This window comes from Morone saxatilis, unplaced genomic scaffold (genome assembly GCF_004916995.1).
Source record: "Morone saxatilis isolate NCDOM2014 unplaced genomic scaffold, NCSU_SB_2.0 Contig0, whole genome shotgun sequence".
NCBI lineage: Eukaryota > Metazoa > Chordata > Actinopteri > Moronidae > Morone > Morone saxatilis.
The window spans coordinates 6,504,370-6,524,815 of record NW_023339650.1 but is presented as its reverse complement, the minus strand read 5'-3'; the positions used below and the strand labels follow the sequence as shown (position 1 = coordinate 6,524,815).

At 39.9% G+C, this 20,446-nt stretch overlaps 1 protein-coding gene across 1 annotated transcript in view; it reads left to right on the top strand.

The window, feature by feature from the left end:
- Positions 1-20,446, top strand: part of LOC118321941 (guanine nucleotide exchange factor VAV3) — a gene marked incomplete in the record, with an annotated part of 89,966 nt that overhangs the window by 20,333 nt on the left and 49,187 nt on the right. The window contains 2 exon segments of the mRNA XM_035653517.1: positions 18,917-18,975; positions 19,151-19,216. Coding sequence (XP_035509410.1) covers positions 18,917-18,975; positions 19,151-19,216 — 125 coding nt within the window.

The following is a 20,446-nucleotide window of genomic DNA, read 5'->3' as shown; positions in this document are numbered from 1 at the left end:
GAACAGAGCCATCATTAATCATCAGTTGCATCTTGTCAGCCACAGAGGAAAATCTGTGCAGTAAGCAGTCTGGATTATTTCTGGTAGCTGATGTAATTGTTTCTGTTACAGAGAGGTGTCACATGTACCTTGACCAAGGAAGTCACAGTATTTATGTGCAGAGTTCAGATTTTGCAGGGCTAAGAGACTGTAATCCACGCTGACTCACAGTTTTTGGACTGAGATGAAAGGGAGGTTGAAATGAGGTAAAAAGGAGTAAATGCTTAGTATGCTTAGTATTCTTTAACTTACTGTAGAGAAACATCCATTGTGTTACTGTAGAAATGTTTGCTGTAAAAATCACACTGTGCCTTTACTTCGAGTTCCAGTGTTCATGCTGTGTGTGACAAAAGCTTCCATGCTTCACTTACTTTCACTTACAATGGATTTGGAGTTAGAATTTCCTCCAAAACAATTTGATGGAACCTGCTGTAAAGCTGCTGTGCTGAAAGCTGCTGTGGATAATTCATGGACTCCCAGTGACTGACTGCATGACAGCATCTTCCACTGGAATCACACGTTTCATATCAACTGGCTTTCCTCGAGCGTGAATGCACGCATACATGTGCGAACATACACACACACACACACAGAAGAACACTGAAGATTGCTCGGCCAGAGTGCTCTGTGCCTCCCTGCTTGCCAGCAGCAGAGATGGATTGTCTCTTTGATTGTTTCAGGGTGTGAGAGAGGAAACGTCTTTGATGATTGTGGACATTTGTTTGATCCCTGTGTGAGCACACTGGATGTGGCAACCACCACCTTTCCACAGTTGTAGGGATATCTCATGTGGAAACCTGAGGTATTTCTGTGCTGTGTGCACACATAAATACACTCCTACAAAGGCAGAAAGTAGGCTCGTCACAGGGAGCATGTGGGTTTGGTTATGAATGTAACAGCTAATTCCTCTCCAATATAGTGACATATGCAGATAAAATATGTTATTTTGGAGGAGTTTGTTGCTTTGACAGTCCCCTACACTCTATTCTACAATAACTTTATTACAACAGAGCAGTGGTCTGCTTGTTTACTGTTCTGATCCGTGGTACATTGCTGAACAGAATCAGATAAACTAATGTAAAGGTTGAGGCCTCTTTTTCTCTTTTAGTTTTTTACCAGTCACCAAAATTTATTTTGAGTAAAATTGACCAATTCAGCTATTATTTATTAAGATTTGTGTTATTCTTAGTATTACTTAACACTATCAAAAGATTCATGGTCATAGTCATGGAATTCAACTGTGTGTATTATTTACTGATAACCTATCCACTGACAATGATGCTGGCACGTCCTGTTTGACACTTAACGCTAGCTTCACAGACTGACAGGATGAGCTGCTTCACAGCCCTGAATCCTGCGGTCTCTATTCAGAGCTTTAAAGATAAAGAGCTTAAAATGATGATATTGTGAGCTTAAAAGTTTAACTTGGAGATGTTGACAGTGTTCACACCAAGCCCCCAGGAAGAGTGGCAGGCTTTGAAGCCAATTTGAAATAGTGGCGTCCATCATGCGATGCAAACCAAAAATACTTTTTCCCATAAGGTTACATTGTGAAAGAAGTGGCTGTAAAACAGTCTTTTCGAGCTTTCTGTTTGGACCACCTGTATGGACCACAGTGAAGTTAAAACAAGCACTATTCTACGCTCTGCTACTCTGTAGGGAAAAAAGTCAGTCAGAGGCTACCAGTCATCTCCACCATGTGTTTACAGCAGTCATGCAAAAGGTACAACAATTCTTCTGACAGGGATTCTCTGACATTTAAAATGCCACATGGACCTTTTGAATGCGAATGAGGGTATACGATGTTTGTATATTGTGTCTGTGAGTGCCTACGTGCTCCTGTTTGCATGTGTGTGTGTGTGTGTGTGTGTGAGCTAGCAGTGACTCCCCCGAGGACTGACTCATCTCAAGTCTCAGTAAGCAGCAGGAAACAGGAAGAGGAAACGGTCACCACAGGCCCCTCTGGAGTTGTTTCTTTGTGTATGAGTGTGTGGATATATTCAAATGTAGCTTCAGGTGTAATTCTGCGTTAACACCAGTGTAATCAGTGTGTGTGTGTGTGTATACCACACACTGGCAGATGTGTTCCATTTCTCTTCATGTTGTCAAAATCAAAACTACCTCCCCTGGTGTAGTTTATTTGTCACCAAGGTCTCATGGGGCCAACAAGTCTGTCAAGACCTGTATTTTGTGTGTGTATGTGTGTATGTGTGTATGTGTGTGTGTGTGTGTGTGTGTGCGTGACCAAGACAATTGTACTTCCCCTAATTTCCCGAGCCTATCTCTGTGTTGTCCTGTCAAAGGGAGTCAAGTACCCACTCTTCCTGTGACCGGGCCCTGGCCCCTAAAAGTGGAAATGTGTGTGTGAACGGGACACGGAGAAAATAGAGATAGAGAAGCAAAAGTGTGCTTCAACTGGAAAACTGTATGGGAGGAATTTATTTGCTTGCCACTTTTTTGGTCGACTGTGTGTGTGTGTGTGTGTATGAGAGAGAGTGTTGTACATCCTTGCCCCATACCAGTTCAAAGGGAGCCTCCCATCGAGTGTGTAACACATAAACACTTCAGGTAGTGCTACAGTGTTTAAAGACTTAAATGGATTTTTTAAGCCTTTTCAACTGCAAATAAGAAAAATACATAATTTGGTTTGTTTTTTGTTGTATTTGTTCCATTGCAATTCTTCTTGGTGTAACCTTTTTTATATCTATTATTTGAGATGCAATACAAACCCTGTTTTCCTGCTGCGTTATTAATTATTAATGTTGGGCAAGTTGTTCACTGGTAACAGTAATTCTGCTTGCAGGCACCTTAGTGTGAAGGCTTTGCATCTTAGGTTGTTGCTGGGTATTGAGGTTACCTGGCCGTGCAAACATGCCAGGTATTTATAGGCCACTGCTGAGTGTGGGCCAGCCAGAGAGCATGTGAAACTAAGCCACCGTGGTCAGGATCAAAGACTACAAAGACTGAAGTGCAGGTCTACAAACCAACCCTCCTTCCCTCGCTGTCCTACTTTCTGACAGCAGCTTTTTTTCTAACCCCATCTTCAAGACTGAGTGCTTTACCTGGAACTGTAGACCTACATCTCACTGTGACTAAATCATACAGAAAAGGGTTAGACTGATGTATTGTTTCCAAGGCTGATACTGAACTGTTTTGACAGATATGATTCTGTTTGATATACTGTAAAGAAAACACAATAATCATTAAATAATGTAGCATTTATCACTTACAGTATTTGTCTATGGCCTAAAACTGGACATGTGAACAAATTGGATTCCACAGACATCAATATAGTTTAGCTTTATTGTCACTGTTACTTTTACTAGTACTGCACTAGATTTTAGTGCAGAACTTTGTCTTGTGTGGTCTAAATATTATTTTGGAGGCTTTCCCACCCTGACAAGAAGAAAACACAGGGGCTTGAAAACGGCTCAGAATATCAGCTAAATATTTGTTTCCAGCAGCTTCAATTGTAGTCCTGATCCAGGACCATATATGTATCACATTCCTGCGTGGATAGCTCTCAGGCCTCAGACATTACAGTTGCAGATCCACACTCATTAGAGGTAGAATGTTGAACATACTAACTCATTGGATGGTGGGAAACCAACAACAACAAAAAAAAACTTGATTTATTCCAATATAGAAAGTCAAACTGTAAAAATTACATGTGTGACTATTTCTTGGCTAGGTGCAGGGACTTCCTGTAGAGATTACTGTGCCTGGCCAAGAAATAGCCCCCTACAGTATGGTTTTTGTAAGGATTAAACAAATAAGATAGAGCATGTTAGTTAGTAGGCTTTAAAGGTGCTGCTAGGCAGATTTTGTGACCTTTGGACAGAGACAGACAGTTTCCCCCTGTTTCCATACTTTGTGCTAAGCTAACCACCTGCAGGCTGTAGCTACATGTGTAGCATACAGACGAGAGTGGTATCAAGTAGTATTATAATCTAAATCTCTAAAAGCAAGCGAATCATCCCATTTACCAAAATATCAAACTATTCCTTTTAGAGGAGACCCTTCTCTACCCCAATACATCATGTTTATTTTTACCTCACAGTCGTGCAGTTTCCGAGCCTTCCTAGCTTATAGGTAACTAAGATTTCCCATGATGTGGCGAGTTTAATATTCTTCCCGTAGCAAATTTTCTAAGCAGATCTGTGACTGAAATGTCTCTGAGGTCTGAGAGACGCCCATGCAGGGCCATGATACTTAGTATACAGTCCTGGGTCACTAATTCAATCTAAAACAATCTGACAATATTATGTCAGATATTTTTATGGCATTATTGTTATTGGCAGCCTTAGTGTTAAAAGTGTTGGACTTCAAAAACCCCATCACACAACCCTCACTATGTAGTTCAGTCAAACAGGTCTGAGCTGTAAAACTTTGATCCTGCCCACAGATGACTGTGCGAGGTGCATTTACATTCAGAACATGAATGGCCCACAGTCAGTACTCTCTTCCAGATGGGCAACCATGCCCTGAGATAGAGTAATGTTTAGATTCTGCATGTTTATTTCCCTCTCTTCAGTCCACTATCTCCTTGTTGAGAGGCAAGTCACCCCTGGGCATCTGCTGGCTTCATCTAAAAGACGAGGGATGAGGGAGATTTTATTTTCAACAAGTGCAATCCCTGTCTCTGACACGTCATTAAAAACCTTCCTCTGAATCTTTCATGCCGGAGGCAGCATCTGTCATCTCTCCATCTGAGCTAACAGCAACGAATGGGATTTCACAGGGACGTTTATGTCCTTATGATCTCGCTGAGATGTTTTTCCTGTAATATAGAACCTGCAGAAGCCATGCAGAGGATTGTATGTATGTCAACGATGCTTTTTCCAGATGCTTAAGGCTCCAACTATAGGGGGGTTGGGGTCTTTTCTTCTCTGTGTTGCTTCCCAGAGGTGGAGGTGGAGTGGGTGGATGCGCTGTCATTCAAAGTGGGGGTGTTTAAAAGCTAATCTCCATTCTCCGCACTAGTATAGTGCTAGTAGTATACCAACTGTTATATAATACCAAAAAAGAAGCAGTTTTGATTAAATCACATGGGAAATCAGTGGGGGAAAAAGTTTGAATTCATGCAGTAGATGAAATAATACATGGTGGAGGAAGCCTTGGGGTTCATCTTACATGAGAGGCTGTGGTTTACTTTCTAGTTCTCTGGACGAATACGAGAAACATATTGACGTGGATTACAGCACTGCAGTATTTATCAGTGTCTAGTTTAGTTAATGAGAAATAATCCACACGCGGTCTCTGTATATTTTGACAAGAGAAGAAGCTAAAATGAGATCAGTCTAGTCTAGTGTTGACATGGATTGAAGGCATAGTGAGAAGCTAAATTTTAACAGCAAAAACAGACACAAACTCATTCCTTGTTTTAAAAGGTCCAGTGTGTAACATTTAGGAGGATCTGAGTATAATATTCACAGGTATTTTTTCATCAGTGTATAATCACCTGAAAAGAATTGTTGTGTTTTTGCTACCTTAGAATGAGCCATTTTTTATTAAGCACAATGTATAACCTGTAGTAACAACTATACATAAATGAATATGATTAATAAAGGACACAGCAACTTCAATAGTGAAGCATTGATAATAGACCAGAATGGACAGTTTGTAATTCGTTTCATGAACAGATACAGGATGTCCTGAGCCTTATGAAATGACTCCTAATGTCTTTCTTAAGATTCGGTCTTTAATGGCAGATAATGTGTGTTATCCATTACAGCTCACGTCTACAGGGAAGTGTTAAAATCAATACTAATCTCTCCATCTGGTCTGAAGTGTAATACTGAACATTAGCTTTATTTGGCAGTTTTGCACTGTTGCACAGGTATTTTCATGTCCATGTCATGTTCACGCTATCCTTCAAAGCGAAACGTGTTAAGAGTTTAACAGATACAGTCATAATTCAGTTTGCAATACAATTAGCTTAGTAGCCTACTTTGCTAGTATACGGTTTCTATATCTATCAAATCAAGATTTGCTCCAGAATTTATCTTCATAACAAAGTAAGATATTTCTTATTAAATATAATATAGAGATATTAACAAAATTTTATAGACATATTAAATCATTCAAACACAAACTCTGCATGACAGCCAACCTCACCCTTACTTTCCACCTCACTACATACAGGGTACACTCCATTCCTGCATTGGCAAAGAACATTGGCCTTTGATGTGAATCGTGAGGTGTAGATTGATCCAATATGTGATTACTAAGGATTATGGGCTGCATGATTAGTTACGTCAAGGTGTGCATGGACACAATGCCCAAGAAAGAATATAGAGAGGAGGTGTTGGGATCAAACACTGAGATCAGTGCTTCCTTTCTTGTAACTTTCCATGATGATGCTCAGAAAAAACAAAAAAATCCCCTTTAAATTAAGCGCTCAGGGCATTTTTCCCCAGTCGGTGAAACAAATCAACAGCTTTTACGTGTTTTTGTCTCATTTTACTCTAAGGTTTTGTAATGGATACATAATTCTTCTAAAGTGCCACATTTTACTCTGAGATATTAAATTATTCAGGTGAGAAGTCACTGAGAAATACCATAACAAGATTGCACACAGCCACATGACTAACGTGCAGAATATGCACAGTAAGATTGAAACCGTGCATATTTAATTGTTCATGATTATAATGGGAACTCCTCGGGGTATGCGATGCTAACCCATTTATGCCATATAGATGTGACAAGCTGGCTATTTGTGGCCAGAGCTTTAGCAGCACAGATCCAGAAGTGGGAAACACATCTGTAGCATTACAGCGGGACTGAAGCGTTACTTGGTTAGTCTGGCTTTTCCCCGAGTAGAGTGCTTGTTCGCTGCTGTTTTGGAGCTGGGTTGAGTTTTCATCATTTGGTTTTGATGTGTCATGTTATGTACATCAAGAAGATTTCCCAAACTTACATCAGAATTTAATTCGGGCAAATGTGATGAGCATCAGTGAGTGGACGCTCTTCTCTGTTGCAGCCCTACTTTTCGATCTAGTGATCAGATGAGTAGCTTTCTGCATATTAACCATGTCTTTTGCATCTTTAATACACTGAACAGATAATAAAAATGACGACCAATAAACGGCAATAAACATGACTAGCTGACCTGACATATAACACAGCATACTAGACTGACAGCCAGGACTTAGAGGATTGGGATATGGGAATTCTTAATTTATTTTCCAGGCTTTTAGTGTCTTGAGCCAATAACACAGATGTCATTATGTTTATGTTTTTTTCATGGAGATTTGAATTTATCGTACTGTCTCACTGAGTATTTGCCTGTTATGGCTCTGGTCAACACTATAATCCAGCATTGAGAGGAAGGCAATAAAATGGTTGACATGTAAACTACCATGATGAATTGTGGCGTGAGGTGCAAGAAGATGGATAACGCTGTTTCAGTCTTTGTTTACTTACAGCACGTAAGGTTGTAAATCAACCATACTGGTTGTAGGCTCTGTATAGCAAAGCTAAAGATACCGTCCTTGTTTTCTGTTGGCCAGAAAACCATGTTTGAGCTGCTGGAGCTCATAAATAGTGAGGCACTTTGCTACCTGTACAGGTTTTATCTTGTTTTCTTCTTTATGCATTTTATGTGAAAAGCAGAGCCGAGTTTCTTTATTCATCTAGGTGCAGTTTCCCTACTGAGTGCTTCTCAGTCTTGGCTCTGTTAAGCACCACAGACCTCCTGGCTTTTCTATTCTTTCAATGCAGTAATTACATTCACCTGGTGTCCCAGGTGTAAATCACTCCCTGATTAGATGGCTGCAGTAAAAACCAGCAATTAAACATAATTAACTTCTTCTTCCTTTACATATTCATATTTAAATAATATAACTTCATACAAAATTCCAATTAGAGGTGTATTCACTGAAATTTACATACATTTGCCTTCAAACTGTATGATAAGGCTCTGCATAATCATTCCTTATTTAGTGAGAGTAATACAAATAGTGTCACTGTCATCATGCAGCCTGTTAAAGCCCCAATTTATAAAATATTTGATTTTGTTGAGTCTAATTTAAAGATTTTACATTTCAATGCAAGTGTAAAATATGAAAAAATTGTGTTACATTGTCCATCATGATTCATCCTGCTGAAACATTGTCAGCCGCTTAGCCAATTTGTAAGAAATTAATAAAACTGCATTTGTCGGCTCTCACATTAGCATCCCCAGCTAACGTCACTTTCCACAGTAGTCTTAGTATTTCCAAAGAGGAAGGCATTAGCGAAGTTATTTAGTGGGGTTAGGGGTAGCATTAGAAATACAACTGTTGAGGACTGGAACAGGGAATTTACCATCTAGACTGTACTGTACCATACTATACTAGAGTTTGACACTGAGCAGCAGCTCTTTCCTTGCAGCCAGACATTAAATTAGCAAAATAAAATGACCAAAAAAAACAAACCATATTCCATATGACAGCAGCTGGAAAACCCCACTGATGTCGGCTTGGCGTGTGTGTAGGATTTAGTGGCATCTAGTGGTGAAGTTTCCAATTGCAAGTAACTGAACACCGTTGGCGCCATGATTTGACGGCACACAACCAAGCACAACAGATCGGTTCACCGACAAAAAGCTATTTTTTCAGCTGCACACACAGTCAACATAAATACTACTTTCTCAGTTCTTTGCAAGGCCTCTCTAGCTCTTCTCCAAAGTCCACAAAGAATAAATCCAGCACTCCTCTTTGGCGTGTGTGCAGCAGCCATCTGGGGTCCACAAAGCTACTGCATTTAAAAAGAGAGAGTGATTACTCATCGAGGATCAGCTGAGACACTCAACTCACCTGGCACTGCTCTCACAAGCCTTCCCCCCACATATCTCCCTGCTGCAGCTGAGTAAAACACACACCCACAGTTTGGTTTGTCCTTTCTGGGCTACTGAAGATGGTGCCCTCCACAGACCGTAGACCTTTAAAATAAAGGGGCATTCTTAAATCACATCTGTATAAAAAATACTGTATATAGTGTATATACAACCCTAATTAATTTTTTTACGTGATATCTTGTATTGTTCTTGTATGTTATTTTGTTATTTAATGTGGATTTCATTTTTTTTTTTCTCCTATCTGCTATGTTGCATTTGGAGCTGCTGTGACAGGTAAATTCCCCCAGTGTGAGGTCAATAAATCTTATCTTATCTTATCTTAGGTAATGAAAACACAACTATTCCTATATTCATATTGATTTTACACTAATTAAACCTATAAATTATATATTTAATATCTGCCAATAGATTCTCCTAAATGTTACACACTTCACCTTCATTGAAACAACAAACCCCAACATACTTGCAATACATACTCTGGCAAACATGAATCTGTGACCGTGGAATGCCACTGCAAATCGAAAAGTTTTCCAAAAATGGAAGACTTATTTTGTGTTTTTCTAGCTCTTTGTGGAGCTCTCTCACCACCACTCACAGTTTGAGAAAAATGCTTGCAGCTGTGAGCAGCTCCTCCACTCAAGCAGATTTACTATGCATATTGACAACTTTGGGGATACTATTAAGTTTTATCACTTGTCCTGTGTGAACACACAACTCAAAGCCTTCCTAGAATTATTAAGCACAGAATTTGGTCACAGCTTCTGTATTTCCTCTCAGTGATGCCATGCTGCAGTAAATCCCCCTAACTGATTTTAGCATTTGGTTATCCAAATGCTGAAATTGTGGTCCCAAGGGGTGAGGCAGGGCCCACTAAAACTGAAATGTAGGGGGCCATGACTGACACAGTATGATCAAAGGCTCTGGGAAGAAAAAAAAAAATCCTGAGGAATGTCCATATGGATTTTCACTGACCGCCTAAGGACATCGTTTACAACGCAGACAACCCACTCAAACTCGCTCTTACACTTGGTTACGGTTGTTGCGAGTCTTTCAAGTCTTGGCTCCCCAAATGAGTCTACAAGGAGCTGAAATCCTGATAACTTCACTTCAGTGGTTGTTTGAAGGACACTTAAAAACAGAGTTTATATTTTCGAGTGAAATACCCCTCAGGGAGACTACTTTTCCCTGTTTGCTTCATTTCATCCTCAGTTAACTGCAGGATAGTGTTTCAGCGGCGAGGGAATGAGATCGTCATGTCAACGTGATGAAACAATGGAGATTGTGTTGTAGATTGGTTTGGGAGTGGGTGGGGAGATGAGGTTATGTCTTTAGCACGGCTGCCACAGTGGATTCAATGGTAATAACAGCAGTGAACACAATAGCGAGAAGCTCTGAGCTGCCTCATGCTATCTCTGAGTGGAGTATTCTCCTCAGTTATCAGCAGGCTGAATAGAAGCAAAGATTCGCAGTCTGTGAGGTTTATACGATGCTGAGGTTCATACAGGCCACATGCAGCCTGGTGATGTGTTCTGAAGTTGCAAACAGCTGCATTTCAGTGAGTGAACAACATCGTTCAATACACTGCGAACAAAACATTGAGGAAGAAAATTAATAATCAAAAAATCTAGATGAAAATTACCCAAAGTACCATCTGCAGCACAATCAGCATTTCACCATTCATATTATTTACTTGGAGAGATTGATCTGTAGCCTAATCAGCGGCTCTTTTGCATTTTATCCCACTTTCTATTCCACTCGTCTACAAGCATATTGTAAGTTGTCCTTGCAGTCTGAGGATTCTGTTTACTGTAAACAGCACAAAAGAATGAATCTTTTTGAAAATGAAAAGTAGTTGAAAGTAATCATGAATTGGTCTTGCTATCTACACATGGAGATCAGTTTAACTGTCACAAGGAGTACTAGTTAACTTGTGAAAGTAGCTTTATAATTGAGACTTTAAATTTAACCTTCAGGCATTTACCAGGCAGGGATTGGCTAATGCAGGGCTGTTGTGTTGCATAGAGGAACAGTGTTTATTTTGCACTAATAGGGACTAAAAGTAAGGCTGTCTCTGCCTCTGCTGCTTCAGGGCTGCAATTTACTTAATATTTTCATAATTTATCAATTGTTCTACAATGTCCTGAAAAAAAAGTTTTAAAAAACGCCCATCACAAAGCCCTAAAGCCCAAGGTGATGTCATCAAATGGCCTGTTTTTGGACCAACAGTTTCTTCACATAAGACATCGAAAAGACACAAATCCAAACAAATGAGAAGCTGAAACAAAGCAGTGTTAAGAATGTTTGCTTGAAAATGACTCAATGAATGAATCAAATTATCATTTTTGTGTCAGTCTACTAATTGGTTAATTGACCAATCCTTTCAGCTTTACTTTACTTGTCCAATAGCAACCACTATTGAAAATGCAATGCAGAATTACTGGAGTATCCATTTAAAAAGCTTCATTAGTTTGGTTTTACTTTGCTTTTATTACCTGTATTTATGTACAAACATAAACATTTATAGAATCTATACCATAGTTTTGGGTTGGCAGGGATGATTGCATTATTGTTACTCTTTGGAATTGCATTTTTTTTGTACCAGTGAAATAAAGAAAGCCCTCTGGTTAATTCTTACTTCACTATATATATTTTCCTCTCTGTGCAGCAGCATTTGCGTGTGTGTCGGTACAGTATGACTGGTCGTCAGTTGGGAGCAGCCTGCTGATTCAGACAGTGTGAAATTCAGCTGGAGTTACCTCACCTGTCAGCAAAGTGAGGATTTGGCGGATCAGATGTGTGTGTGCATCAAGGCCTGGAGCTGCGTGGGAACATCAGTATGCTTGTGGAGTGTTTGTGTGTTTGTCTCTGTGTGAAAAACTGTGATCACTTGATAACGTGATATCCTCCCTTATTAATGTGAACATAAAACATAAGTGAAGGACTTCCAGACTCTGCTTTGATTACTGGGGAGCTATGAATATGTGTATGACTGTGACTGTGTGTGTGTGTGTGTGTGTCCTGAGGCACTGTGCAGTCTGTGGAGGTTGACATGATTTACCTGGACAGCAATGATGCCCTTGCTTTTGACCCTGCGCTGTGTTGAGATGTAGTTATTAGGTGGGAGAGAGACAGCGGATCATAACGCTTGTACTGCTGTTAACTTTCCTTCCAGTGGAACACATAATTGAACTGAGGTGGAGTTCAAGAGATGGATGACGACTGGGAGTGACTTCAGCTCCTACTGGGACAGATTCGGTTCCAACATTTGTGCTGGAACACGTGTTTTGGATTATTAGAAACCTGAGCAGCTGGAACACTGACCATCACAAGGGTTGAGTCATTGGTATAACGTAGATTAACAGCTCTTTCACAACTTGCATTTGTTGTATATTGTGGTAATTTTGTGCTGCGGGACAGAAAAAAGTCTTGCTCATGGTCCAGTTATCACAGAGCAGGTAGTTGGTGACACACATGTTTAATAGATATGCAATGTCATCCAAAAACAACAAACCCCCATAGCTGCAGCCAGCCATAAACAGTGATGATCACAAAATGACTTGAGATAAAAATGGTTCATTTGAATGCTTAATGAAGCTGAGGTCACGAGCTGAAAGGTGTCAAATTAATTAGTGCTTCTATAGCAGCAATCATCCAATCAGCCTATGTGATGTGTGTCAATACCACAGGTTATTGTTATTGCTCCAGTAAATTTGAACTGTACTGAGCCCCGCCCCCCCTTTAGTTGCTGTTGCTGTCAAGCTTTCCATTCTTGCACATATGTAGTTTACAGAGATAATGATGGCGGATTTAACATTTAAGATTTGTCAACCTTTTTGGAACATCGGATCTTTGAATGCACACAGAAGTTAAAAGGCAGGCCTCTAATATCTAGGTGATGTTGATCTGTTGACTTATTTTAAAGGTTGTTTACATTCACATACATATCTCTTTTCTATTGACCAACAACTACTTTTAACCAGTAATTGCTGAGCTGATATGCCGATGAAATCACTATTTTATGATCGCAATGTCAATAAGACAAATATATACATAAATACAGATGAATGTCAGCATATGTATTGCTTTATCAGCCACACTGACATAGTTTTTACATTGGGGTGTTCTTTTGAAAGTTTATGGACAGAAGGCCAAAACCCAGAGAAAAAGATGCATTTTAATATTCAGCTGGCTTAGTGTGGACATGGTTTGAGGTAAACTGTTTACTAGGAAAGCTCTGCTGTCTTTACAGTATGCATGACTGTAGAATTAATGCAAGTAAAGCAGTGTTTGATGAGCAGAGCGGTGGACTAAATGATGCAGGCAATGAAGACAGAGGAGAAATGGCCAACGTGTGTCGCATTCCAATAAGCTACACGTCTTTATATCCAAACACACTAATTATGTATTATGGACGTTAATGATCCATGGCACTGATTGCCAAACATTAGCTAGTCTCTCTCACCGAGCCAATCAGGCTTTTATTGGCTCCTTTTTGTGTGGACTGAATTTTATGCACTGTCTGCATCTGTCAAACAGACATGCTCTCATACACACGAGCTTAGACACACATCCACGTATGCATATATGCACAAATAACAATAATCAATCTCACGTGCAACAACAGACACACACAGGACACAGGAATCAAGCTTGAATCAATTAGGACCCACTGTCACCCACACACATTGTACACCGACATGCATGTGTTTACTCTCTCTATTGTTTTTTTTTTAAATGTAAATGTGTTTTTAATGTCTGACTGGATTTAACATTCATTGTTTGTCACTATGCACAACAACAACAACAACAGAGGGGGCGGGGAGGCTGTTAGATACTCAAAAATGTCCTTTATTTCTAAAATGTTCAAACAGCAAAATGCTTGATATTAAAACTGTGTGAGAAAAGCTGTTTAGTTTTCTCTCTGAAATACAAACACAATTTTAGTTTCTTGCTTTCATGCTTTTCATAAATGTTTTATCAAAGCATGGCATTAACAGGCTAATGAACAAAAAGAAGAAAATCTTTTTTGATGTAAAAAAAGACATTTACAAATGAGATTTTCAACCATAAAAACACCTTTATGATTTTCTGCAGTCTTTTAAAGGTGTTTTCAAACTATAGAATTACAGCATATTAGCTCAAACCTAGTTGGAGCATTCAGTTCCTTTACTGGTGCAGCAAGGACTTCCTTTCATTTTAAATAAAATGGAACATCCTTGAATTTTACACCCTCAATCTGATCCTCTTAGACAGTCTAAGTTATTTGTGCAGTAAACTCTCCAGACTTGAAATCAACAGCTTTACATAAAGTTTGCTAAGAGTGAGGAGGCTCCGAAACAGAAGTACTGCAATCACTGAAACAACTGTTCTGAAGCAGTCAGGTGGGAAAATCCCCTGAAATAACGGCCAGTGAGGGCTGCAGATGATGGTAACACTATCTGAAGGTGCTTTCACACCTGCTTGTTTGGTGTGGTGGAATCGCCCCCCTGAGTGTTTCCGTCCTGGTTTATCGTATTGTGGTGGTGAGAAAACCCTAAAGCAAACAGCTGAACCCTGGTCAGTCTCAGTTAGATACTCATGGGCTGCTTTCATGTGAATCGTGGGAGTTGCAGAGGGATGCAGTGATCAGATGTTTTGGGGCTGACTCAGATAACAATAAAGTACCATGCATTATCAGTAAAATAGCATAGGTAACTTAATATTGATCTGCAGAGTTTTTAGTGTGACTGTTGGCTGCAGCTTCAATCAAAATGTTGTGTTCCTTTGAACAAAATACGCCCAAACTAACAAGGTATTCAATCAAAGTGAGTCTTCGTCATTTTGACATTGCGGTTCAGTTTGTTCTCCTGTGAAATGCTGCAGTTAAGCATCATTTTCAGTACTGATTTCAGAATCTGTAAGTGGGGTGGCCTCAATTACTGTAAACAGGAATAAAGTGGGGTTTTTTCTTAGTCTGGAAGGCGAAGTATAAAATTAAAAAAATCTATTTCCAACTGTATGTGTTTCAGTTGATTACCTAACTGGTGTCTAATTTTAGCCAGTAATCAGTAATTTAGAGGAAAAAAAGGAAAGAAATTAAAAGAGCCACAGAAAAGAGGAGTAAAGGTGGAGTGAAGAAAACTGGGACAGCAGGCTGGATTGTGTGAGAAACCAATAAAGCTGTTGGCACGTTATACATCTAAAATGCATCGTCCATTGTCTTGAAGTGCCCTCTACCAGGAGAAGGCAGTGAAGGGCGTCTCAGAATAAATAAAGAGGAGGTGATCAGTGGCTTTGCATGTCAATAGCAGATATTAGAGACTGTCTTTGTTTGCTTCCTGATGATAACTTTTTTCTAAGTGCACTATGTACACTGATATATGGGGCCAATATTGATATTTCTGCGAGAAACAGCAATCATGTCGTCTATATTTGATGTAGCCCCATTTAAAATCCCATCTGTGGCATTGCAGTGTAAGAATACAGAGGACATTGATTGCAAAATTAGAAGTATGAATGAACAGTTTATGTCCAGTATATTATCTGTGAATTTAGTCTCAGACTTAAAGTGTTTTATAGTATGATTTCTGTGTCGACGCAGTTTCCACAAGTATGAAATAATGATGATGTAAAACAAAATAGCTGCAAATTTTGACTAGAATGTGCACTGTCTATGTAGACGTAAATACAGGGAGGATGAAATTCACTGAAAGCAGACAGATTGCTACTGACATGCACCTACATCCAAGGATACACATCTACCCACACACCCACCCACACACACACACACACTATGTCCTCATCTCCCTTTCATCTGGGCAGACACATCCCTCATCCCGCTTTAATTGCTGTGCTGTGAATCATTAGATCCAGGGGTACAGCCGTGGTCACACAGGACAGGTTTAATAACCTCCATCAAACCCCCCTGCATCCCCACTCGCCTGCTACATGGCTGCTGTGACCTCTGCTCTATGTGCACACACAGGACACCATTTCTAACACATGACCTTTGAGCTATTTAAGTTTAAATTCTTAGAAACACGGCTTTTCGGTTTCACACTAGTTGCTCAGTGCAGCATTGAAGAACAGATACCGTCACAGACGAACCATGATGTATTTTTAAATGTTTCAAAATGCAGCTCTAAGAACAGTAGTAATCATTTATATTTTTGCTTTGCTGACTGATGATATTTTTTTTAGCTAAAATCAAGCATATTGCCTCTTGGAATTTAAACCTCTCATTTCCTTTGTGGACATTTTCTTGACATTGCTATTATTAGTGGCACGACCGCTGATGGTTGTAATATAATGTGAGTCTTCGGAAGCTCTTCTTGGCTGTGTGCAGATGGTCAGTTTTGTTGCGAATGTGTGTGACTCATGTATTCAGTGAAGCCGAAAAGCACAACTATACACAACTCGGCCCCCGAAAATCGTCTGCCAGCTAAAATTGGAAAGCCTCCAAAGCTCTGTTCAGCAGGCAGTGGATCTTCAGCATTTGGACATGTTGTACCTGCCAAATGGCCCCCGGATGTCATGCCCTTCATTCATTATTGGAGCGAGAACTCTATCGACTCTGTCTGATAACTGTGTGAGGATTAATAAGTGGAAGGAGGAAGATTCCCTTTGAGTTGTAGAGCATGCACTCAGAAATGAGTCATTCTGAGTGCACTCATGCATCTCATGTGTTTGCATTGCAACACTGAGGGCGACATGTATTTTAATTTTTTAACGGAACGTGTTTGTGAGCAGATACTGTATGTATGTTGAGTTGATTAGTAAAGTCTAACCCCTGGGTTGATGTAATGCAAAGAGATGGTATTCACAAATTGTAAAATAGTCCATAAAAGTTTTTGTGTTTCTCATCCCTCTAAACCCTCTAATCTCCAGGCTGCTGACTTTAATCTGTGTTTAGCTGATAGTCTGACAGCTGTAAAGCTCTATCAGTGCTAATTCTGTAATGTATACTGTATACTAATTTAATAATGTAACATGTAGAAAATGTGTGTTTGTGCATATTTTGGACAAGCACACTGATCTTTAAGGGCATCATTTCTGCTGCCGATTAGAAGGGTGGGGTTGGCGTGGTCATGTCCCCCTCACTTGTTAAAATCCTATTTTTGTTGCTCCACTTTTATTGTTTCAGATTGATTTTCTAAATGCAATCTCTCTGAACACTGTCCTCTAACTGTCCAGCTGCCATGAAACAGATGAGTGGATAAAATCTGTTGCTCATCTGAGACGTTATCTTCGGTTATTACTGTGAGTGCGCTCTAACATTGACAGCGCAATGGACAGTTTTAACTTAACTTAACACTGAGTGGCTATATACAACTTTTCACCTATGCAGTAGTACTCCCCAAGATGTGTAAACAGACTTTGATGTGTAAAAATCAGTTGAGTACCTCTTTAAGGAGCCACCGCGAGTGCTCTGCAGCCTTTTTTTTTTTGCTGGGTTTTGCCTCTCAGGCTACACACAGACTGCTGTACTTAGTTGGTGGAGGTTGTCAAGGCATAAAGGAAGACCTTCAGACACTACTAAGGGCTGAAATTATTATTGGCTACTCCTGTTTTTAGTCAAACATCTTCCAGAATGATCCACCCTGTCAAGAAAACTAAAAAAGATTTAAAGTAGGCTTAGTGAATTATTATGGGACGCACATTACCCGATTTAATCATATTTTATTATTTGTTAGATTGACTTAAATGTATATAAATACAGGTCTGAAACAGTAGTGCGCCTCTGCTACCTCCTCTCATGATGTGTAATCAACCACTGTAGCTCTGTCACAAACACAGCTCTGCACCCTCCCACCGCTCAGCTGCTCACCACTAACATTTCCCTTTGATCAGAGGTACGACTAATGAACTCAGCTCGAATTTTTGTTTCATGGTGTTACTGATGCACCGCTGCCTCTGATACATCTGATGTCTCTGTGATGATAAGAAGCTTGGTCAAAGTCAGATTAATGAAAGAATGTCAGTGTCATCCACCTTCTGTTTGATGGATGTGATACAGTTTGATTGATTGTTGTGCAACTGATCAACACAAGTCTGCTTATCTATTAGAGATCCTTAAATTACAGAATGCTAATCCTAAAAACAGCTTCATCCTACAGTGGAGGAACATTAATTTTGCATCAGTGACACGCATGTCACATTATTAGTTCCAGTGGTGCACAGTAGCACAGTTTATAGCTTAAAGGATGCCAGCAGAAACATGTTTCTGCCTCTCTCTGTCCTTTGTGTGCCACTGTTTGTTCGATTCACTGGTGGGGGGAGGGAAAGGCCAGTTGTATGATCAGTATTGATCTTTGAAAGCTTATGCTCCAGGCCAAATGTGAATGCGAGCGTGCAGGCGTGTCTTCATCGGCACGTACGCTGTTATGTCAGTGGACGGGTGACCCACAAAAAGGGGTTTGTGGGCCATTTGCCAGGTTGCAAAGCGTGAATGGACAGAGCTCTCTGTCGAGTGTTGACTCAGATAAAAAAGCTGTATCGTTCATTCAGCAGGTGAGTTTGTTGGTGATTATTAGTCAAGCAGGTCACACACTCATACAAACACACAGAGGGTCAAGGGCACCGGCAGGACTGAGCACAGCAGCATGAAATTACATGTCATACTAATAGGAATCATGTCAGCCCATGAGAGCACACGGTTAACTTCACAGCGCGATCAATTAGTGATCAGTTCATGTGACTCTGCTCTGCTGCTGCTACTGTACTAACTGATGATGACTGTGTCCAGTGAGTCATTTTTTCTGTTTAGTCCTCTCTTGTTCCTCCTTCTTGGTTTCTAAATATATGTGAATGGGGTTATTTTAGATGCAGCTCCAGGAGGATGTTAAAACACTAATATTATTTCAGAATATAAGTTGGCTTGTGTGACTGAATTAGCTCAGTTGTGTCAATAGCAGGGTTGGACTGTTTGAGAATGCTGCCCTCATGTGTCTCCTTGTAGAAATGCAGCACCAAGACCCAAACAACAAGTTCCCATATCAGTATACGCTTTTATAATGTGAATAATATTGATAAAATAACACATCCTTATTTCCATTGCAGGTTATGGACACACTATCTAAACTTTCCCACACAGCACTCACACAACAAACTGGAATCAGGTAAGTTGAAGGGAAATGACACAATACATACAAATATAATATTTTTTTAATAGATATGAAACAATGTAAGCATTGGTACACAGTACACATTATATGACCCAATCCATGCATATTCTATGGCAGGGTATATAATGATGAGATTTTAACACAAAATGCTTTCTGTTTCTCCTCCAAGGCCCTTTCCATCCGAGGAGAGTGTTGAAGATGAGGATATTTACAACCACCTGGAGGACCTGATAGAGTATGTTCCCTCTCCTCTTCTACAGACACCCGTGTGCATAACACCCGTGAAAGTTGGAGAATTTTACCTTTCTCTTTTACATGCTTGTGAGCGTTTTTCACTTAAATATAACAGGTTGTTGTGGGCGCAGACAACATTTGTTCCCTGGGTGTTGACTGGAAGGCAGCCACCTCCTCCGAGGCTTTCAGTATGAGCTCGCCAGACTCTTTTTGTAGTTAACCACAAGGCGTGTGGGCTTGAGGCTTGATCATTTATTCAGGCCTTGCACTTAACATATGATGACAACTAACCATCTTATGATTGATGTTTTAAGGAATTTTATTCCAAAGCAAAACAAATAATGCATTTTTCACAATTACACAATCCACCTACATTGCAAGCAGGACTCCTGGCACGGTGCCTTGCAAAGCCCTTTATCTAAATGAAATGCAGCAATAAAAACTGAATCTGAAAGCTGTTCAGAGACTTGACTGTGGCTTGTTTATTATGGATTTTTTTAAGGCAATATAGTTTAGAATATTTTTAGACTGAAGTTGTCAGATGCCAATTTATTCACATATTTTTGCCATGATTTTTACTTCAGCCATTTTTTGTATTCATAGCGCTAAGCTCATATATATGTATATGTCTATTGTTATATATATATATAATATTGGCTATATTTGTCTATACAAAAAAATATGGGCTTTTGAGTTGCATTTTAAGGGCAGAGCTCCTGTAACTTGTGTGGTATTGTCAGTCAGTCATGTGAGTCAGTGGAGACAGATAATCATACGGTAAAACTGCTGTTGGGAAGCCTTACACTGCCACGGTGCTCTGGTCTATGTTTAGCGCTGACAGCTCCAAGCAGCCCACTAGTCAGTAGTGACAGAGGAAAACAGCAGCCTGACAGCATCCAGCTGTGGATGGGAGCGGAAAGTGGCAGCCTGGATCGCACTGAACACAGCCAAGTTCTGCTCACAACTCCAGTCTGCTCAGTGGTCAGCAGTTATCAAATGGACATAACATAACATGTACAGAATCACACATACGCTCAGACACAAAACCCATTCATCCAAAAACGAGAGCTTCACTACCACTTCTCAGTTTTATTCATCACCCTTTTCCTCCTGAGCATTTACATACCAGAGGGAAAACCCTGGATAGTAGTGTTTTGTGTTGTGTGGTTACATGTATAAAAATACTTTATACCCCATCCTGGATGCATCATTTGAAAAGTGTCCTGAGATA